This window comes from Atheta coriaria, unplaced genomic scaffold, assembly GCF_025399875.1.
Source record: "Atheta coriaria isolate IRGN ID8LTWV9N9 unplaced genomic scaffold, Caltech_Dcor_3.1 hic_scaffold_10_pilon, whole genome shotgun sequence".
NCBI classification, from domain to species: Eukaryota; Metazoa; Arthropoda; class Insecta; order Coleoptera; family Staphylinidae; genus Dalotia; species Dalotia coriaria.
In genome coordinates, this window is record NW_027045452.1 from 6718205 (window position 1) to 6735282 (window position 17078).

General features: G+C 37.7%; 3 protein-coding genes across 3 annotated transcripts; 2 read left to right on the plus strand and 1 right to left on the minus strand.

Moving 5' to 3' along the window:
• Positions 1-254: 254 nt before the first annotated feature.
• LOC135801102 (cadherin-86C-like) lies at positions 255-8346 on the plus strand. Its single transcript, XM_065314470.1, has 4 exons — positions 255-589; positions 1628-2327; positions 4474-4738; positions 4913-8346. The coding sequence occupies exons 2-4, from the start codon at positions 1686-1688 to the stop codon at positions 8146-8148; spliced, it is 4143 nt and encodes a 1380-aa protein (XP_065170542.1). The 5' UTR covers positions 255-589; positions 1628-1685; the 3' UTR covers positions 8149-8346.
• A 3280-nt stretch (positions 8347-11626) lies between these two features.
• Positions 11627-13519, plus strand: shd (cytochrome P450 family 24 subfamily A member shade). The gene is made up of 2 exons (XM_065313293.1): positions 11627-12083; positions 12151-13519. The coding sequence occupies exons 1-2, from the start codon at positions 11627-11629 to the stop codon at positions 13191-13193; spliced, it is 1500 nt and encodes a 499-aa protein (XP_065169365.1). The 3' UTR covers positions 13194-13519.
• On the minus strand, positions 13484-17037 carry Lrpprc2 (Leucine-rich pentatricopeptide repeat containing 2). The gene is made up of 7 exons (XM_065313292.1): positions 16733-17037; positions 16589-16680; positions 15303-16517; positions 14479-15238; positions 14260-14415; positions 13964-14195; positions 13484-13894 (listed from the first exon to the last, which is right to left on the minus strand). Exons 1-7 carry the CDS (start codon positions 16867-16869, stop codon positions 13580-13582), a joined length of 2907 nt encoding a protein of 968 aa, XP_065169364.1. The 5' UTR covers positions 16870-17037; the 3' UTR covers positions 13484-13579.
• Between the last annotated feature and the right edge of the window lie 41 nt (positions 17038-17078).

Genomic DNA, 17078 nt, shown 5'->3' on the forward strand with positions numbered 1-17078 from the left:
ATAAAATTTTAAAACGGTCACAAATTACGCGTCTCACGAAAAAGTTCTGTATGTGTCGAGAGTCACCCATGACGACGACCTAACTACGACCAGCGGAGCAGCGCGCTTTCGCTGGCCGGCGGCGCGCCGCCTCCGAGCATGACGCGCGCGTGGGCCTCACGCCGTCGTTGACCAGATGACCATTTACATATTGCGTTAGTCAAGCACCAACACACACAGCTATATACAAAATACAATCGTATATGAAATGGGGGCGGCCGGCCACGTTTCGACGGCGGCGGCACACGCCAGTTGCACGACGCCCGTCACGCGGTCGAGTGAAAATCACGTCGGCGAAAACAAAACACGAAAGCAATTTGTAACTGCCCCCTAGAGAAATACGCAATAAACAATCACAGCTAAATGTGTTATTCTTATGATACCAATCGAAATAAAACAATAAATTTGATTATAAATTATATTGTGAATTGTTTATAAACAAAATGTGATTAAAATTTATTAAAATGTATTTTGTGTTGTGTAATAAACTGAAAATTAAGTGTGAAAACATTCAAATTGATAAAAATCCAACATAACAACAAATTAAGAGGTAATTATTGATATAATCAAGTTTAAAACTAGGTTATATTTAAAATTAGGAGGTCATACATGATTAAACATGGCTGATTGAATTTTATTGCTTAAATTTCTTAATAAAAATCGAATCGAGTGAAAAATGATTCAAAATTTATAAGAATCTAATGTAATAACAATTTTTTAGATAATTATTGATAAAACTAGGTTAAAAACTAGGTTATGTCTAAAAATTAGAGGTTATGAATGATAAAACATGGCCACTGGAAATTTATAGCTTTAATTTCATGATATACATCGTAGAAAACAGTAAAAAGAAAGAATTTCATCAATGGTAATGACTCAGTTTTCCACGAAAGAAAAAAAAAAGTCAATTCTGATGTATGAGTTGAATAAAGGTCGCGCATTTGCTCTTCACACTTTTAATTTCGATTTCATTCATTGTTACCTCAAGAAACAAACTAGAAACCACCACAATTTACTTATTATACACCCAAAGCATTAAAATAACTAAAATTAGAAAATATTATGATGGTAGGCAACACACATATCAGTAATAAAACGAGTTGATTGACATTTCATAGAATATTGCAACGATATTGAAAGCAGACATTGAAACACAAACTAAAAAACATTATAAGGGTCAGTCGTCGGTGGAAATCCATGATTGCTCAACATTACAATGCTTGAATGTTTCAATTACAACTTGTTGTCATTCGTGTTGTCTACTTTGGCTACGCAATAGCCAGAAATAATCAATTTAAATTCACCTTCGACGATACAATAATAATCAAACTTGGATGAGGCATTCGTTGATAATTTCATTAATTACATTGTTTGTTAAAATAAAAATCAATTTTTAAGCCAATATTCATAATATTGATTTTATTTCGTAATAAATTTGTTTTTTATGCGGGCATATTCAATAAATATGTGATTATTCTACTTTGGAGAACACTGTCATCACTTGTCAGTATTCCCACCATGAATCATTTCATAACCGGCCAAAAAAATAAGTTTTAAATTAGTTTAACAGTGAATTTGTTTGTTTCAGCATGAAAAACTCCTGATTTCCTATAATTATCCTTTAAATTTTACTTCCATATGTTAAAATGTCTAACTATTACCAAAAATATTTCCTAACCTTGTTTATCATCTCCGTTTCCGGTACGCCATCTTTTGACCCGACCGCCATCTTGCGCAACGTCCTCATCCCAGCAGACGCCGCTGTAAATTCAATTATCTACCGATTACGTGCATCTGATCCTGATTTTGACTATCCTTTAACCTTCGCCATCGATGGTGAAGTCACAATTGCCTCAGTGGATAGTCTAAACTGCTCTCGATTGAACTCTGTGTGTCAAGCGAATGTAATTCTACAAAAAAGATTAGAAGCAGGAAGATTCTATGACTTTCGAGTGTCTGTAACAAGTACGAAACAAAAACGCAGTGCATTTATGGATTGTTCATTCCGTGCGACAAATGCAACCACACCAATTGGAGATATTTTTCCGGGTGCACCACCATTACTCATGGTTTCAGAAAATGCAAGACGTAATAAAGAACTAGGAAGTTTAATCGCCAGAGGGAATAGACTGAGAGAAAAGGCTGTGTTGTTAGAATTATGGGGCTCACCACAGTTTGGTCTCCGGCAACGGATTTCCGGTCAACGAGACGCAGAAGGAACGATTATTCTGCTTGGATCGTTAGATTACGAAACAAGGACTGTTCATCATTTAACAATCTTGGCTAATGTAAGTATTACATGTGTTGATGGCTGATATTATAATGTCATGTCATTTTGGTGACTTTTATGCTTGTTACAAAGGGGTGCCACCCTTTGAGGGTGCGTGAAGAGCGTAAAACATGACATGAATGTAAATAGTAAATACAATTTCATGTCACATGAGAATACGTTGTATAAAATTAACCAAAGCAAGGGTTACTTAATGTGTACTTAATAGTTAACTCAATTATAGGGTAAACATAAATTTGGAAGCGAATGAATACAAACAGATGAATAACTATTAATTATTTCGTTTGTTTTTGAATCGCTTTGTAATTTAGAGAAGTTGTGTTTGGTGGGTTGCGGATTTTTATGCATATAATTATATTGAATATCTTGTAGATGTCAAACTTGACATTTACATAACCTTAACTTTCGTCTATTAATCTTATTTTTTTTATTTGGGATTAAGTTTACACATTTTCTTTTTACCACTAACGTGGCGTAGCACAAACCGGAAATTAAACGTTTTAAAAAAGTAGCACAGTATAAATAACACGCTTGTATAAAATCCGTCGTCCTTAAGCTTAATCCTTGCTAATATATTTTGTTTTATGTTCTTTTTATCGTCCGTAGCTGATAATTACGTATAAAACTATTTTAAACTGAATTTAACCTTACTTTTTTCTAAGAATTTTTTTATTTTCTAAAAAAATGCATAAAATAATTGTTGAAATGACTTTTAAACTGATTTTTATCAACGTCAAAACACTGACCGTATAACACAGAAATAAATTCATGCTTAAACTTACTTTTTGCACCTTTTTTGCTTCTTTTAATAATATAATCACACAATTTTATGAAATATAAAGCAATTCGCTTTTTTATTTATAACTGGGCCAGAGGGTGACGTGAAAATGCGCAATAAAAAACGAAATAATTGCGTCGACCTGATTTCCGCGGCGTTTTCCATATTTTCATATATTTTTCACCTCGCCGGCAAGCACAGCAATTCAGTCACATGGATACTTGAACCAATATGGCCGCAATCAGCTATTCGCTGGCGATGTGCGTGAACACATCGAATACAAACTGACCACCCTCCACGTCGGCGATGACCGACATAACTAAATTGTGGCCATTTGCCTCTGCCGGCTGTTATCGGCCACAAAACAATTATTGCTTTACATTTACAAGCATACAATCATCCAAAAAGAAATAATAACAAAATTGTTGTTTAGTATCAATAATATGAGTATAGATAAATTACTAGTTATTGAAAACATTAATTTTTTTAGGTTAAAGTTGTTGTATTGTAGGCTATATAGGTTAGGATGATGTGATATCAATAAATCCACTCAATTGATTTCTTTAAGTGATTTTATTTAGTATTCAAACACCTACTGACATCAATTTCACATCTTTCCAAGCTTTTGGTGAGCTTTGAAAACTTATTTTCAGATTCACGCAAGCTGATAGCGATTACGCGCGTGATAAACAGACAAAAATAAATAAAACACTTTCTTGAATCACGATCCCAAGTAGTTAATAATACTTTACAAATAAAAATACATTTTTTCATATTTTTTATTAAATTGAACATAACTAAAACGATGTAACTTTGGTTGCATATATTAAAGAGTCTTAACTGACACTTTCGGTTGCATACATCTGCTTCATTAAAAATAATACCACTTATATTATAGATATTTAATGGCATTCACCCTTACTCAGGTGTCTATCGTGTCTAATCATGAAATTACGTGTTACACCGTTACGTTCAAGTTACCCGCTTGTGTGTGTGTGTCAATAAATCATTTACTCGTGAAAAGCGAAAACGCTCATGAGCTCATACCTCCTTATACTTCTTATAAATTCTCACCCCAATATCCGTTCTGCCTTCGTACCCTCGTGGTGCGTGTGCGTGTTGTAAGTTTCACCCACAATCATAGGTCACGTGTCTTCGCCACAACTTTCGGACCCTTGGCCCGTCACCGTCACGCAATCCGTATATCTATAAAACAAAAAGCAGTAAAACCAAACTATAGGGGTCTAAGATATTTTGAAGGATAGGGTCAGGGCTTGCTGACAACACCAGCTAAACTAAAAACATGCAACACTGAAAAATCTAAGATATTACTGTCAAAAACAATGATCGATGATTGTTGTTCCAGGATCCTTACGCTCAACCCAACCAAGATACTAGGAATATCGCAGCATGGCCGTTGTTAGTTGCCGTGTTGGATGAACAAGACACGCCTCCAGTGTTCACGCTAGCACCGCCCACAACACAACTGTCACCAGATTTACAACCTGGCGATGTCATTTTACGAGTACAGGCTGAAGATGGCGACCGGGGTGAACCCAGGGACATCCGGTATGGACTTGTGCCTGAAGGGAATCCATTTGTTCAGTTTTTCAACCTTTCAGAGGATACAGGTTAGTTTATTACACAAACACTCTGTATATCTAACTTCCTTTATGATTTCCGGTCAGTCATTTCCTGTCTAGACTAGACTCTTGACTTCCACCCTAAGATATATAAACTTTACGACGAAATTGCATGTTTTCTGATTTTCAATTTTTGACAGTTTTTTTTGTTTTGTTTTGAAGGTGAATTACGCCTTGCCAAACCAATCATCGACATCCAATCAATAAGCCACAGTAATATCCCGATTATATTAACTGTCGTCGCTGAAGAAGTGCGTTCCAACGCCAAGGAAAGTCCCGCCCAGTCGTCAACTGTCAAATTAGCACTTATCCCGCCTGCGATTACATCACCATCTCCGTATTTCAATAAACAAACATTCGAAACAACAATAGAAGAGAATTCTCCAATTGGAACTCAACTAGACATCGATATGGAGTTGATCGGAACAACCGGAACAATTTACTCTTTGAAATTAGAGAATAACAATGGTACATTCGATGTGATACCGAATGTCATCGAAGGACGTTCGAAATTCGTCATAAAAATCCGTGAAAATAAAATGCTGGATTATGAGAAATATAAATCGCTAAGTGCAATGTTGGTTGCACAGGAACTAGGCGAAGGTAACGCATCCTCGCGAGCAGTTTTAGAAATTAACCTCAAAGATGTCAATGACAACGCGCCTGAATTTATGCAAAAACACTACCATGCTGAAGTTCTGGAGAATGCCGACAGTGGAATGACTGTTATCAAAGTTTTAGCTACTGATAAAGATCGCAGGAGTGTGAATATTCGCTACAGTTTAGAAGGCACGGATTATTTCTCTATCGATGAGAAAACTGGTGTTGTTACCGTGAAAAACTCACAAGCTTTAGACGCGGAAACACTTAGTCAACATACATTCAACGTAGTAGCTAATGACATAGTCCGAAATCAAAATGGCCGCTCATTGTCAAGCACAGCAGAAGTTACTGTGAATATTCTGGATGTGAATGATCAAGAACCAACGTTCGAGAAACCTTTATACGAGTTTATTTTAGACCAGTCTCGGAGACAATTTACCGTACCAGCTCATATTACTGCCATTGATAAGGATTTAGCTCCACCCAACAATGAAATACGATATGAATTAATTGATAAAGTTGCTAATCTCACCATTGATGAATATTCTGGTGAATTAAAACTGACTGGGAACTGGAATTACAATGAAATAGTTGTGGTAAAAGCAAGGGCTTATGATAATGGCGTCCCAAGGTTATTCACCGAATGTGAAATTCGTCTGTATCCACCTGAGAATGCTAAAAACTATAAAATGTTGTTTATTGTCTCAGGGACAAACCCAAACAGACAGGAGTTAGAAGATTTTCTGAGTAAACTCATCGGGGGGAAGGTTGCTGTTAATCTTATCAGGCCTTACACTGGTGATGAACCACATGTTCTAGATGTCTCCGATGAAAAGGGTGGAGAGAAATCCATTGCGGAGACAACTGTCACCTTTGAATCTGCGAATAGTGTATTGGATATTGAAAGGATAACTCAGATTCTGAAGCGACAGGAACAAGAACGTGCCAAGTTAAAGGTTTCGATGGCAGGGGCATGGAACCTATGGTGGTTGTTGTTGATTATTCTATTATTGATACTCCTGACATGTTTGATCATGGTATTGTGTTGTGTCCTAGAAGGATGTCCCCTGTATGTGGAACCCAAGAAGAGGAGAAGGAGAGTGTCACCTGTGGACATAGAAAAAGTTGTTTTGGTGAAGGATGAAGGTATAGGTGATGTAGAATCTGTACCTCCTCCACCTCCAGCTCCACCTGCTCCTCAGGTGACGGTGATACCAACACAACAACCTCCAATGGAGAATAGATCTGTCCAAGTTGCAGAATGGTTCGGTAGACGTGAAGCATGGACCCCTGAACACAACGAAGAAGAAGATTCAATTCGTAGACATGAAATGGATAGAGGGTCTGAAAGAGGTAGGAAGCGAGAGTATTACATTCGTGAAGGTGGGGCTGATATTCTAAGGCTAGTCACACGAGGTCCACCTACAGAAAGACCTGTAACTCTACTCCCTGAACAAACCTATGTTATTGATGGAAAGGATATCCTCATGAGGAGGTATATAGACCAACAACAACAACAACTTCAACAGAATACTTTACATCGTATTCAGAGTGAGCATGAACTCTTGGAAGAAAGTCTACGACAACAGAATGCTATTCTACGACAGATAATCCTAGAACGTGAGAGAGATTTAAGGTTAGAAACACAAAGTCTACCAGCTGGGACTCAGACAGATCATAATGCAAGTACTCAGACTGAGTTTGTATATTTAAGACCTCCTGCAAGACAAACAAGGTCTGATAATGATGCTTCATCAGACGATGAAGATCATACTAAATACAGAAAACGTAGAGCACATAAAAACGCTAAGAGAAAAATACGGACTCCGATTCAGGAAGAGTCAGAACATGATCATGAGTATAACCACTCTGCGGAACCTAAAAGAAGACAAAGTACTTCTTCAATGACAAGTAAAAAGAAGTACAACCAAACTAGGTCAAGTATTCTACGTCAAATGAAGTCGGAGAATGTTAAAAACTCCAGGAGTACTTCAAGTAGAAGTTTAAAGAAAGAGGTCCTACAGGAAATCTCAGATTCATTGAATCAAAGTGAATCTGAAGAGGATGAAGATCCTCAGTTGGAAGATTCTTTAGAATATACATCTCCCGAGGTGGGGAGGATGACAGAAAGGACACAAAGTGGACGTAGAAGATCGGAGAATGACTTACCTCTAGGAATGGACCATGAAATGACCCAAAACAAAAACAAAGCGTTTAGTACTCAAGATTTAACTAGGTTATCATTGTCAAGGGCATCTAATTCCAGTCAAAGGTCACGGATACCCTTAAGAAAGAAACAATCAGCTAGATACATGGAATGGTACAAACCCAACACCGGGAGGTCTTCAAATGGTGGATCCAATGGTTCTAAGTCAAAACTACCTAAACCCATAGTAACTAAAAAGCCTAAAGAAGAATTAAAAACCACAGCAACCAAAGTTTCAAAGAAAACTGTCCAACAAGACAAGACACAGAAAGCTTTTGAGTTACCAACTGCCCCTGGTCCAGAACATCCCTTAATCCAACATTCAAAGAATAGGTTTGAGTCTTCGCTAACAATGCCACCTACCGTTAAGAAAACTAAAGATAAAACACCTCCGAAAAAGATTTCCGTTGGAGCTGCACCAGGAAATGCTAATAATGCTGGAGTGGCTCCAAGTGTGGATGCAGATGTAGATTCTGGGATTGCTTTGACTACTAGACCGGCAATGGCGCAGAAGAAGAGTGTTTTTACGATAGCCTACGATGACATGGCAACTAGACAGCTACCGGAAAGCATATCCACCACACCTTAGATAATTTTTCAAATTAATAATAAAATTAGTTAGGTTATAGTGAAAGTAATTTTTGTACTACTATCAAATCTATTTATAATATCGCCTTAGATGAAATTCGATGTTTATTTTTATGCTACACCAGAATATTTTAATATATTGTAAATAATTATTATATTGTTAGGTATTTATTAATAAATCTACTTTTTAAAAACTTCATTTTAGACCTTGTCCTAAAATTTGACAGAATTTTTGGAATTTGATACTTTATTTTGCCTTGGATTGAAATTTGCGAGCAAAAATCAATTACTAGGTCAAGATCTTCAATATTCATGATAAAAATTATTAATAACAATTAATTAAAACGTTTCCTTACTTTTTTTACTTAATTTTATTAATATTCTATCAAAAATGCGATATTTTTAAATTTGGCTTTATATTTATTGAATGTGATTAATTTATGATTGAGGTTAAGTCGGTTAATGTCTAGTTCAATAGTCAATGTCAAAGAAATGTTCATTGTGCGTTCGCAGATGCTCACAAACAACGATACGACAACAATAACGATATGATATAAAATAATAATACGCATGATTGTAATTTATGGCGATGCGAGACATTGAGACATGCGTCTGCAATCTACAACACAATACAATTGTAAGTTTAAGGTTAAATCAATGCGCCACAACGCGTATTCACACGTGATGAAAAACTGGGTATGTAGGCAACTTAAACAACACGTGCAGCATTTTTACGTATTTTACGTGTTTTTACGTGAAACTGGAACATGTCGCATCATGAAAGATAAATAATCGAAATCGGAAGGTCAAGTGGAAGGCCAGCCCAACCATTATGCTACTCGTATCGATAAGCGCTAATTGTTTGTGTATTTGTATACTGCACACTTTGATAAGCTTTGTGTGTGCTTGCATCATTAATTATTGTATCAATATTTATCTTTGTGTGTGTGTCACAACTGTTAACGACACTTTAATTACATTCTAGATCTAATTATAGGTTAGATTATTTACAGATGACAAGCAATGCTTATGCTTCCCATCATGCATAATATTTTGAGGTTAAATTTTATATCAGTTGATGTTTACGTAAGTTTTAATAATAATTTATGACAAATGACAATAAATCTACGCAAAAAAAGTTGTTTTGCTTTCTCTGACTTTTAAAACTGTTTTTTTGCGAATAATTTATACACATTCGCATCTGAAATGTGCAAAAATCAAATTTGACTTTATAATTAAACATTCCTGCCGGTTTCTTGTTCCGCAATGAATTAATTCTGCGTTTAAAATTCGCGCAGCGTTTCGTTTTCGACGCACACATGATTTATTACATGAAAACAAAGTCAAACATGCGCAGCAACAAACTAGTCTCAAATGACATGAAGATATCATGCTATATGTGTACTTAATCCTGTTGAATGTCTGATAAAACATGTTCTTGCTTTAATTTTTTATGTGTAATTATAAATAAGCAGCAATTGTGGCCGAGTGACGCGCGTCTCAAGTTTAAACTTGAACAGAAACATCTTCCAGATGAAACACAAGTCACTTAAGTAACATGAGGACATTGAGACGCGCATGCTGATTAAACACAAGCGTGTGATAAGAGAAATACTACAGCAAATACTACGACAGAATAAAAAAATGTTTAACTAGCTGTTAATACAATAATAGTTGATAATAAAAACAACGCAAATATAGATATCGCTCAAGGAAGTTTGCGTCGTGTTGAAACACGATGACAAATAAAAATCTGTCTTGAATTTAATTTGTTTGATTGTTGAAACAAACATCAATTATGATAAAGTATGTACAAGTCCACTTAATTTGACGATAACAGACTAAATGATTCCATTCACGAGACACAAAGAGAGAAAGATTCGTAATGCGGCATGCGGCCATCTTGTTTTCGAAGCAGTTTAAAGCATAATTGGATCATATCGGAACGCGTAATGATAAGCCACGATGCGCAATTGAGGCTCAATGCGTGATGAGATTGAAATTGAAAATTGAAGAATGTACAACGCGGACCAAAACGAGAAACAAAATGGATGACTTTGTACCGATATACAATATGTTCAACAATAAAACATAAAATAATTAAATTTCATTAAACTTGCATAGTTTTTCTGTCAAATAAAACAAAATGGTTGACATGTAACTTTTGACATTTTGACATTTGACACCTTTAACCATTTGGTAAGTTTTATGAAGTTAAGTAAAGCTTCTTCCCGTTTCTGCCCGCCGTTGGTTGGCCGTTTTTGTTTGTTGCTGCCGGTCGTTGCGAGTCGGTCGTTTGTGTAGAGGTCACCGAACCACAAGCACAACCAGCAACAATCCTTTGCCGCTTTGCGTATGGCACCACCATCTCATATATTGCGATATATCTTATGCGCTTACATCATAGTGTCGAGTGCGTAATGCGGACACATTGTATATCACCCGCGCCTGAACCCTCTACGGTGCTTAAGTCGCATCATATAAACTTATGCACAATGCGCCGTTCGCGCATACGCTCCGCTCATCCGCTCATCTTTCAACGAGTGCAAAACGGCAAAGTTTAAGTTTTTGTAATATTTAGTGAAATTTTGTGATAAATAAATGTCAAAAATGTCAAATTTACTAAAATAATTAGTTTTTTGCTGATAACTTCCCTAAAAATAATTTAATATTATCAAATTTGATACCAAATGATAGTGTTTATCAGTGCGGACATTTTGGTACCACATTTATTACTTTAAAATAATTCTAAAAAGAAATAAAGTGAATTTAAAATTTTAACCTCACTTAAAAGTGATATATGACATAATTCCACTAAAATACAACTAAATGTAACTATCGGTAAAACCTAGGTGATTCCTAGGACCCACAAAAACACGAAAAGACGAACACGCTCAATAGTCGCGCGCGGCCCGCAGCGAACGCACGTGTTTCGCGTGTTTACATTACGGTGTGCGTTCATTACCGTCCAATGTCACCGATGGTCAATGCCATGGCGATGGCGAAGCGCGAAAACCGAAAGTAACGCCTCTCTCATAAAATGCCGCAACGATAATCGGCGCGACGCATTCGCTAATCGTCCGCGTGCGAAAAATGTGCGCCCGTCGAGAGTGACTGAACTCACAAACAAACAAACAGCAAACGAAATTCATTTAACCGCACGCTTAACATTACAATTTGAAAGTTGATTGAACGCAATAACGGTACCACGTGCGAGCGATCCAACCATGCGGATGTTAACGAGATGTGTGTTAAATACAGTTGGAGAAAAATAACACTAGTGAATCTGAATGAGAAATAACGCGGACAAACAAATCGATAAATTCGGACCCGTGTTATTGTTATTGTTTTCGGCATCGCATCGAAATTCTGTTATTGTTATTCACGCATTCAGAAATTAACCGCTGTGTAGACCGCATGCGAATGTTGAACTTTTAACTGAGAAATAGATATTTGACGTTTGACAAAAGTGTGTAGCCATGGATATCTTTCAAACAATTGAGATTCTTCTCCTGTTAAGTCTCTTCGTCGCATGGTGGTTGGGCGCATATCGCAACAATGTCCTCAAGTTGGATAAAATGGTCCTGGACAGCACACCGCCATGGTGTTTCGCAAGCAAAGAAAGTAAAAGTAAAATCCCAGGCCCGACAGCGCTACCCATTCTGGGGACTTCCTGGGTGTACAGTAAACTCGGAGGATATACGTTTTCACAAGTACACACTTATTACAAGGACATGGTGAAGAAGTACGGGCCGGTGGCGAAAGAAGAAGCGCTTTGGAACGTGCCGGTGATAAGTGTCTTCACACGCGCTGACATTGAAAAAGTTTTGAAGGAATCCGGCCGGTATCCGATTCGTCCTCCGACGGAAGCCATTGCTCAATACAGACGTAGTCGAAAGGATCGATATGCAAGCACTGGAATTGTAAATGAACAAGGTAAGTATAAAATTTTTACAGATTAATACATAATATTAATGTTTTTACGCATTTTTGTGATGTTTAGGTGAACAATGGCAGAATTTACGGACTAACCTCACTTCAGACCTAACCAGCTCAAAGACCATTTCTTCTTATTTACCGGAATTAGAAAATATCGCTGATGATTTCTGTCATTTACTAAAAACAACAAGAAATTCAAAATCTCAGGTGTTGCATGTTGAGGAACTCGCTAGTCGGCTTGGATTGGAGACAATTTGTTGTTTGGTCCTCGGCAGACGCATGGGATTCCTCCTCAATAAAGAAATCAACGAGTCTTCGATACAAACAAGACTTGCCACTGCTGTAGCCAATCATTTCGTTGCGTGTCGTGATACTTACTATGGTTTACCACTATGGAAACTTTACCCTACAAAAGCATATACAAAATTATCAAAAAGCGAAGAGGAAATTTATGATCTTGTATTAGAAATCATCCAAAGTGCAAAAGTAGATGATCCTGACATATGCGCAGCGATATTCCAAAGTGTCCTCAGTGCACATATTGATCCCAGGGAGAAAACCGCAGCCATTGTGGATTTTATCGCTGCTGGTATCTACACGATGCGTAACACATTAGTATTTTTATTAGACGCCATTGCGAAGCATCAACACACACAAGAGAAGCTATTACAAGATGGTGCTTACCTGCGGGCGTGTATTAATGAAGCCTTCCGGTTGACGCCGACCGCCATTTGCTTAGCGCGAGTGACACAAAGCGAATTGGAGCTGAGCGGGTATCCTGTGCCCGCTGGCAGCGTCGTGCTTTGTCAAACAGCGGTCGCGTGTCGGGACGATGCAAACTTCTACAAAGCGAATGAATTCTTACCGGAACGATGGCTGGACGCAGAAAAGACTAACACTAGTTCAGCAGCGACGTTTCTAGTGATACCTTTCGGCGTAGGCAGACGTACATGCCCTGGCAAACGCTTCATCGAACAAAGTTTGCCGGTTTTACTGCGTAGAATCATCCAGCAATTCGCCGTGAAAAACGAACGCGAGTTGGATCTTCAATTTGAGTTTCTGCTCGCGCCGAAAGGACCAGTCACGATGATTTTCGAGGATCGCTGACCGAAATTAATGTTAATTTAGTTTTAATATGTCTAAGACGCAGCCCAGATGGCCGCCATACTGACCTTAGAGAAACACGTTGGACAAGATGGACGACAAACAATTGGACAACGCCCACATGTATTGTTGGTTGCGTACTTTAATATTTTCGTATACGTTAGAATTACTAAGGATTTCGATCGGCAGCTGCACAAGAGACGCTTTTCTATTTAATTAATTTAACTCTCTGGCTGTGTATAACAATTATTCAAAACTGTATATATATATGATTTGTAAACTAGCGTCAAATATTGACGAGGAACAGAAATTTATTACTTCTCACAGAAGATTACTGTATAAATTTAACTCTTTGTCCAGCAATCACACAAAGTTCCCTTCGTTTAAGGTTAGCGCGCGTTTCGCAACGAATCCGGCACATTGTAATTGTTTCTCTCGAGTAGACGAATCAAGTCTCGGGCGCAATCGGGGCTAATTCGTGATTCGTTTTCTTCTACTTGACGCCAAAACTCTAAAGCATTGGGAAGATCACAGCGATTGATGTAAATCTTCATGATGGCGCTCGATGTCAACGTGGTGTCAATTACGGGGATAGATAAGCGGCGATTGGCTGCTTCTAGGGTCTTCAACGGGAGGAGTTTATCTTCGTGCACCCATCGACGAATACGATTAGTTAAATCAGAAAGTTTTAACTTGTTTGATTCCTGTTAGGCAAAATTTAAAAAAAAACACATGACATAACCTAAAATGTAAACTGCTAGGGAAAAACTCACTGAAAGTAACTTTAGAATAGGTTTTTCAAGTCCTTTCTCAGCTAGAGCAGCAATGAGACCCATTCTTGCCGCCGCCGAGCCATGCACGCTGCTAATGCCGTTGATAACCTTCTGAAGGAGTTTCTCGTTCTTAGATTCAAGTACAACGCAAAGTACTTCCAATTGGAGAGGTGTGGCTTTGTACTGTTTGACGCAATTCAAAAAGGTACTGACTAGTTTATCAACTGTTTCACTGTACAAATAAAAAAAAAAACAAGTGTTAAAAAGTTGGGTTAGGAAAAGGACATTAAACTCACGGATTAACAAATGGTCGTAAAATAGGCCCAAGAATCACATTTGTAGGTCGACAATAGTTCCTATCAACCAATAGTTGGAACAATTTGAAGGCATCTTCGGGTTTCTTCGCTGCGCCGAGTAAATTCCAGCAGTTTCTATCCATGGAATCATCTAACCTATAAAATAAACCAAAAATATGTTTTAAATTCATGTTTTTTAGTATTTTCTGCTAAACTAACTTTGTTGGCTTTGTTTCTTTAGTCAAAATAGAAATAGCTTCATCCACGCAGTCGTTTTTGACCAGTAGAGTAGCGAAATCAACGATTTTAAACGTATCAATCCTAAAACTCGGATAGGCAGCCTTCAACTCTTCGTACATTGCCTTAGCAAATTTTATATCTCCACTCTGCGCTAAAGAATGAAACAAAGAGCTTCTCATGCCCGCAGACTCCTCATAACCACGCTCCTTCATATGTTCCCTTAATTCCTGCACGCGTTGATGATTGCCTAACTTTGCATGCGTCATTATTAACTTCCTAATCACACCACGTGTCTCCATCTGCTTAGATTCTAGTTCTATAAGATGACTTTCAAGTTCATCTACTTTCATATCCTTCGGGTGCGTTATCCTATTCGCATCCTGACGTGAAATGTCTAAAATCTTCTCTAGTTGCGGTTCTAACTCAACTTTAAATTGTTTTAGTTCAGTCTTCGTGTCGAGTAAATTCAACATGTGATCGTAAAATGTCGAAGTAATTTTCAACTTGTTTGCATCAAGTTGACGAATAAGTTGTGACAGCTTAGTGCAATCCTCTGCTGAGCGACAAGCACGAAGACAGCGATCAAGTATAATTCCTGTCCAGTCAACAGACGGAGTGTTGGTTTCGCATATTTTTTGTAAAATCGGCACCACATCAAGACTTTTCGTTTGTAGCCAAGCGTTAGACACGTGTCGAATTAATTGATCGCCGAGAAGTGGTATTTTATGACTGCTTTCACCTAAGAATTAAAAATAAACATAAATTAAAATGGCGGAATACAAATACAAGATGGCGATACGTACATAATGCTTTCGCTTCATCAACGCGTTTTTCTTTTAGTAAAACAGCAATCATCGGAGACAAAACATCCCGATGCATGATATTCGACACTTGTGTGACACTCTCAAGAGTAGCATTCGCATCAGTCATATTAAAATATCTCAAAACAAAGTCCTCCATTGTTGTATAATCTGGTTTAACATTGAATTCCTGCATTTTCTTTAGTACACCAAAAACACCGAATTCTCCTTTCTGTCGCCCTTCAACTTGTATAATCGGCCAGAAAAAGTGAGGCCTCAGGAAGGGTAAACACGCAAATGTTTTATAACTATCCTCAACGAGCTGTTTCTGCAGTGTAATGGACGCCAAGTCGAACAGGACATGCGCATTCTTCGCCTGTAACTTTCTAGCTGCGTTCAGCACCTCTTCAATAGGAATTTGACAAGTGAGCATCTCAGTTAGCAGGCGTTTTCCATACGGCTGCTCAGGTAAAGGATCCAAGAAGGTATTGTAGTAAAACACAGCGGCTTCCGGTTGAGCACGATGTACTAAATCTAAACAAATCGCATGAACGCCAGTTGTAAACGAACGCTCCATACCGTCCCAATCAAAATCACCGAGAATATCCTCAAGCCACAAGTGCTGCCCTCTCGAACCTAGCGAGTACATCACTTCTAAATATTCATCATCATTCTGTGATAGCTTTGGTATAATCTCCAAAAACTGCCGAAATTCATTGCGTTTTCCATGACGGACTAAACCGTCTAAAATAGACCAGTTTGTCTTGCTTGTGATAGGAATATGCGCAAGTTTCATTGTCCCCAGCACATAATTAGCTCCTTCGAGTCCTTTGTGTAGTGTGTAGCCTACTATCAAGGCGTTGAAGACATTTTCATCAGCAGCTATACCTTGCGCTTTCATTTCCGTCAGGATTTCTACTGCTTCATTCACATCACCAAGACGTGATGCTAATTTTAAAAGAAGTAGATAAGTTTCTTGATTTGGTTTTGCTGATTGAGTTAACTGCAGAAAGGTTTTATAGTCGATGGGGAGCTCGTTGTCGATGCAGACTTGAATGTACGTGTTGAAGATGTTTATACTTAGAGATGATTTGTTTTTCAGGATTTGTGACCAGACATTTTGTTGGTTGTCGCGTCGTCCTTCGAGAGATTTTATTGGAGATGCGCGTCCGCATTTTAGCAATTGCGATACTGATGACGCCTCATCAAATTCTGATACTTTATTAATAAGAAAATAATTTTTAAAGTGATTTTAATGCTGATTTTTATATAAAAATGATTGCTCATACCTTTTTGAACTAAACTTGTAGCCGGTTGCTCTTCAGATGGCGCCACCTGTGATGTAATTGGCGGAGGAACGTCGACTTTCACGGGTTTCTCGCTGTAAATAATTCAGAAGTCGTTTGATGATTATACAATTTTATCATACTCACATTTTGATCGGAAATGTATTGCTACTCGATAATCGAGTCGGGTATATCTGGAGGTTACGTATGCAGTTGCAGTAAAATGTTTTTGTCGAGTACATTGGCAGCTTTGCCAGCATAGGCGCGAATCGTTTTGCGTTCATTTTCGTGTGTTTTCACTTTGAGTGAATGCGCTTTATATAACACATGTGTGTTAACTTTATTTATTATTGTATTTTTATTACGATCGGTGGACAAAATAAACTACGATTTTGACATGGACCGAAATAAATAATATTGAAAGGTGGGGAAGACAGTTGGTAAAGTTGCCTACGATACCATTTGACTTTTGGATAAATAAAAACGTTAATAA

What these genes read in the sequence shown, in the direction of transcription:
- LOC135801102 (XM_065314470.1), top strand. Translation starts at nt 1,686, where the DNA reads ATGTCTAACTATTACCAAAAATATTTCCTAACCTTGTTTATCATCTCC. An exon ending in ATTTAACAATCTTGGCTAAT is followed by an intron (nt 2,328 to 4,473) that starts GTAAGTATTACA and finishes TTGTTGTTCCAG; the next exon opens with GATCCTTACGCTCAACCCAA. An exon ending in CAACCTTTCAGAGGATACAG is followed by an intron (nt 4,739 to 4,912) that starts GTTAGTTTATTA and finishes TTTGTTTTGAAG; the next exon opens with GTGAATTACGCCTTGCCAAA.
- shd (XM_065313293.1), top strand. Translation starts at nt 11,627, where the DNA reads ATGGATATCTTTCAAACAATTGAGATTCTTCTCCTGTTAAGTCTCTTC. An exon ending in TGGAATTGTAAATGAACAAG is followed by an intron (nt 12,084 to 12,150) that starts GTAAGTATAAAA and finishes TGTGATGTTTAG; the next exon opens with GTGAACAATGGCAGAATTTA.
- Lrpprc2 (XM_065313292.1), bottom strand. Translation starts at nt 16,869, where the DNA reads ATGAACGCAAAACGATTCGCGCCTATGCTGGCAAAGCTGCCAATGTAC. An exon ending in AAAGAAACAAAGCCAACAAA is followed by an intron (nt 14,416 to 14,478) that starts GTTAGTTTAGCA and finishes TTTATTTTATAG; the next exon opens with GTTAGATGATTCCATGGATA. An exon ending in CTATTCTAAAGTTACTTTCA is followed by an intron (nt 13,895 to 13,963) that starts GTGAGTTTTTCC and finishes TTTGCCTAACAG; the next exon opens with GAATCAAACAAGTTAAAACT.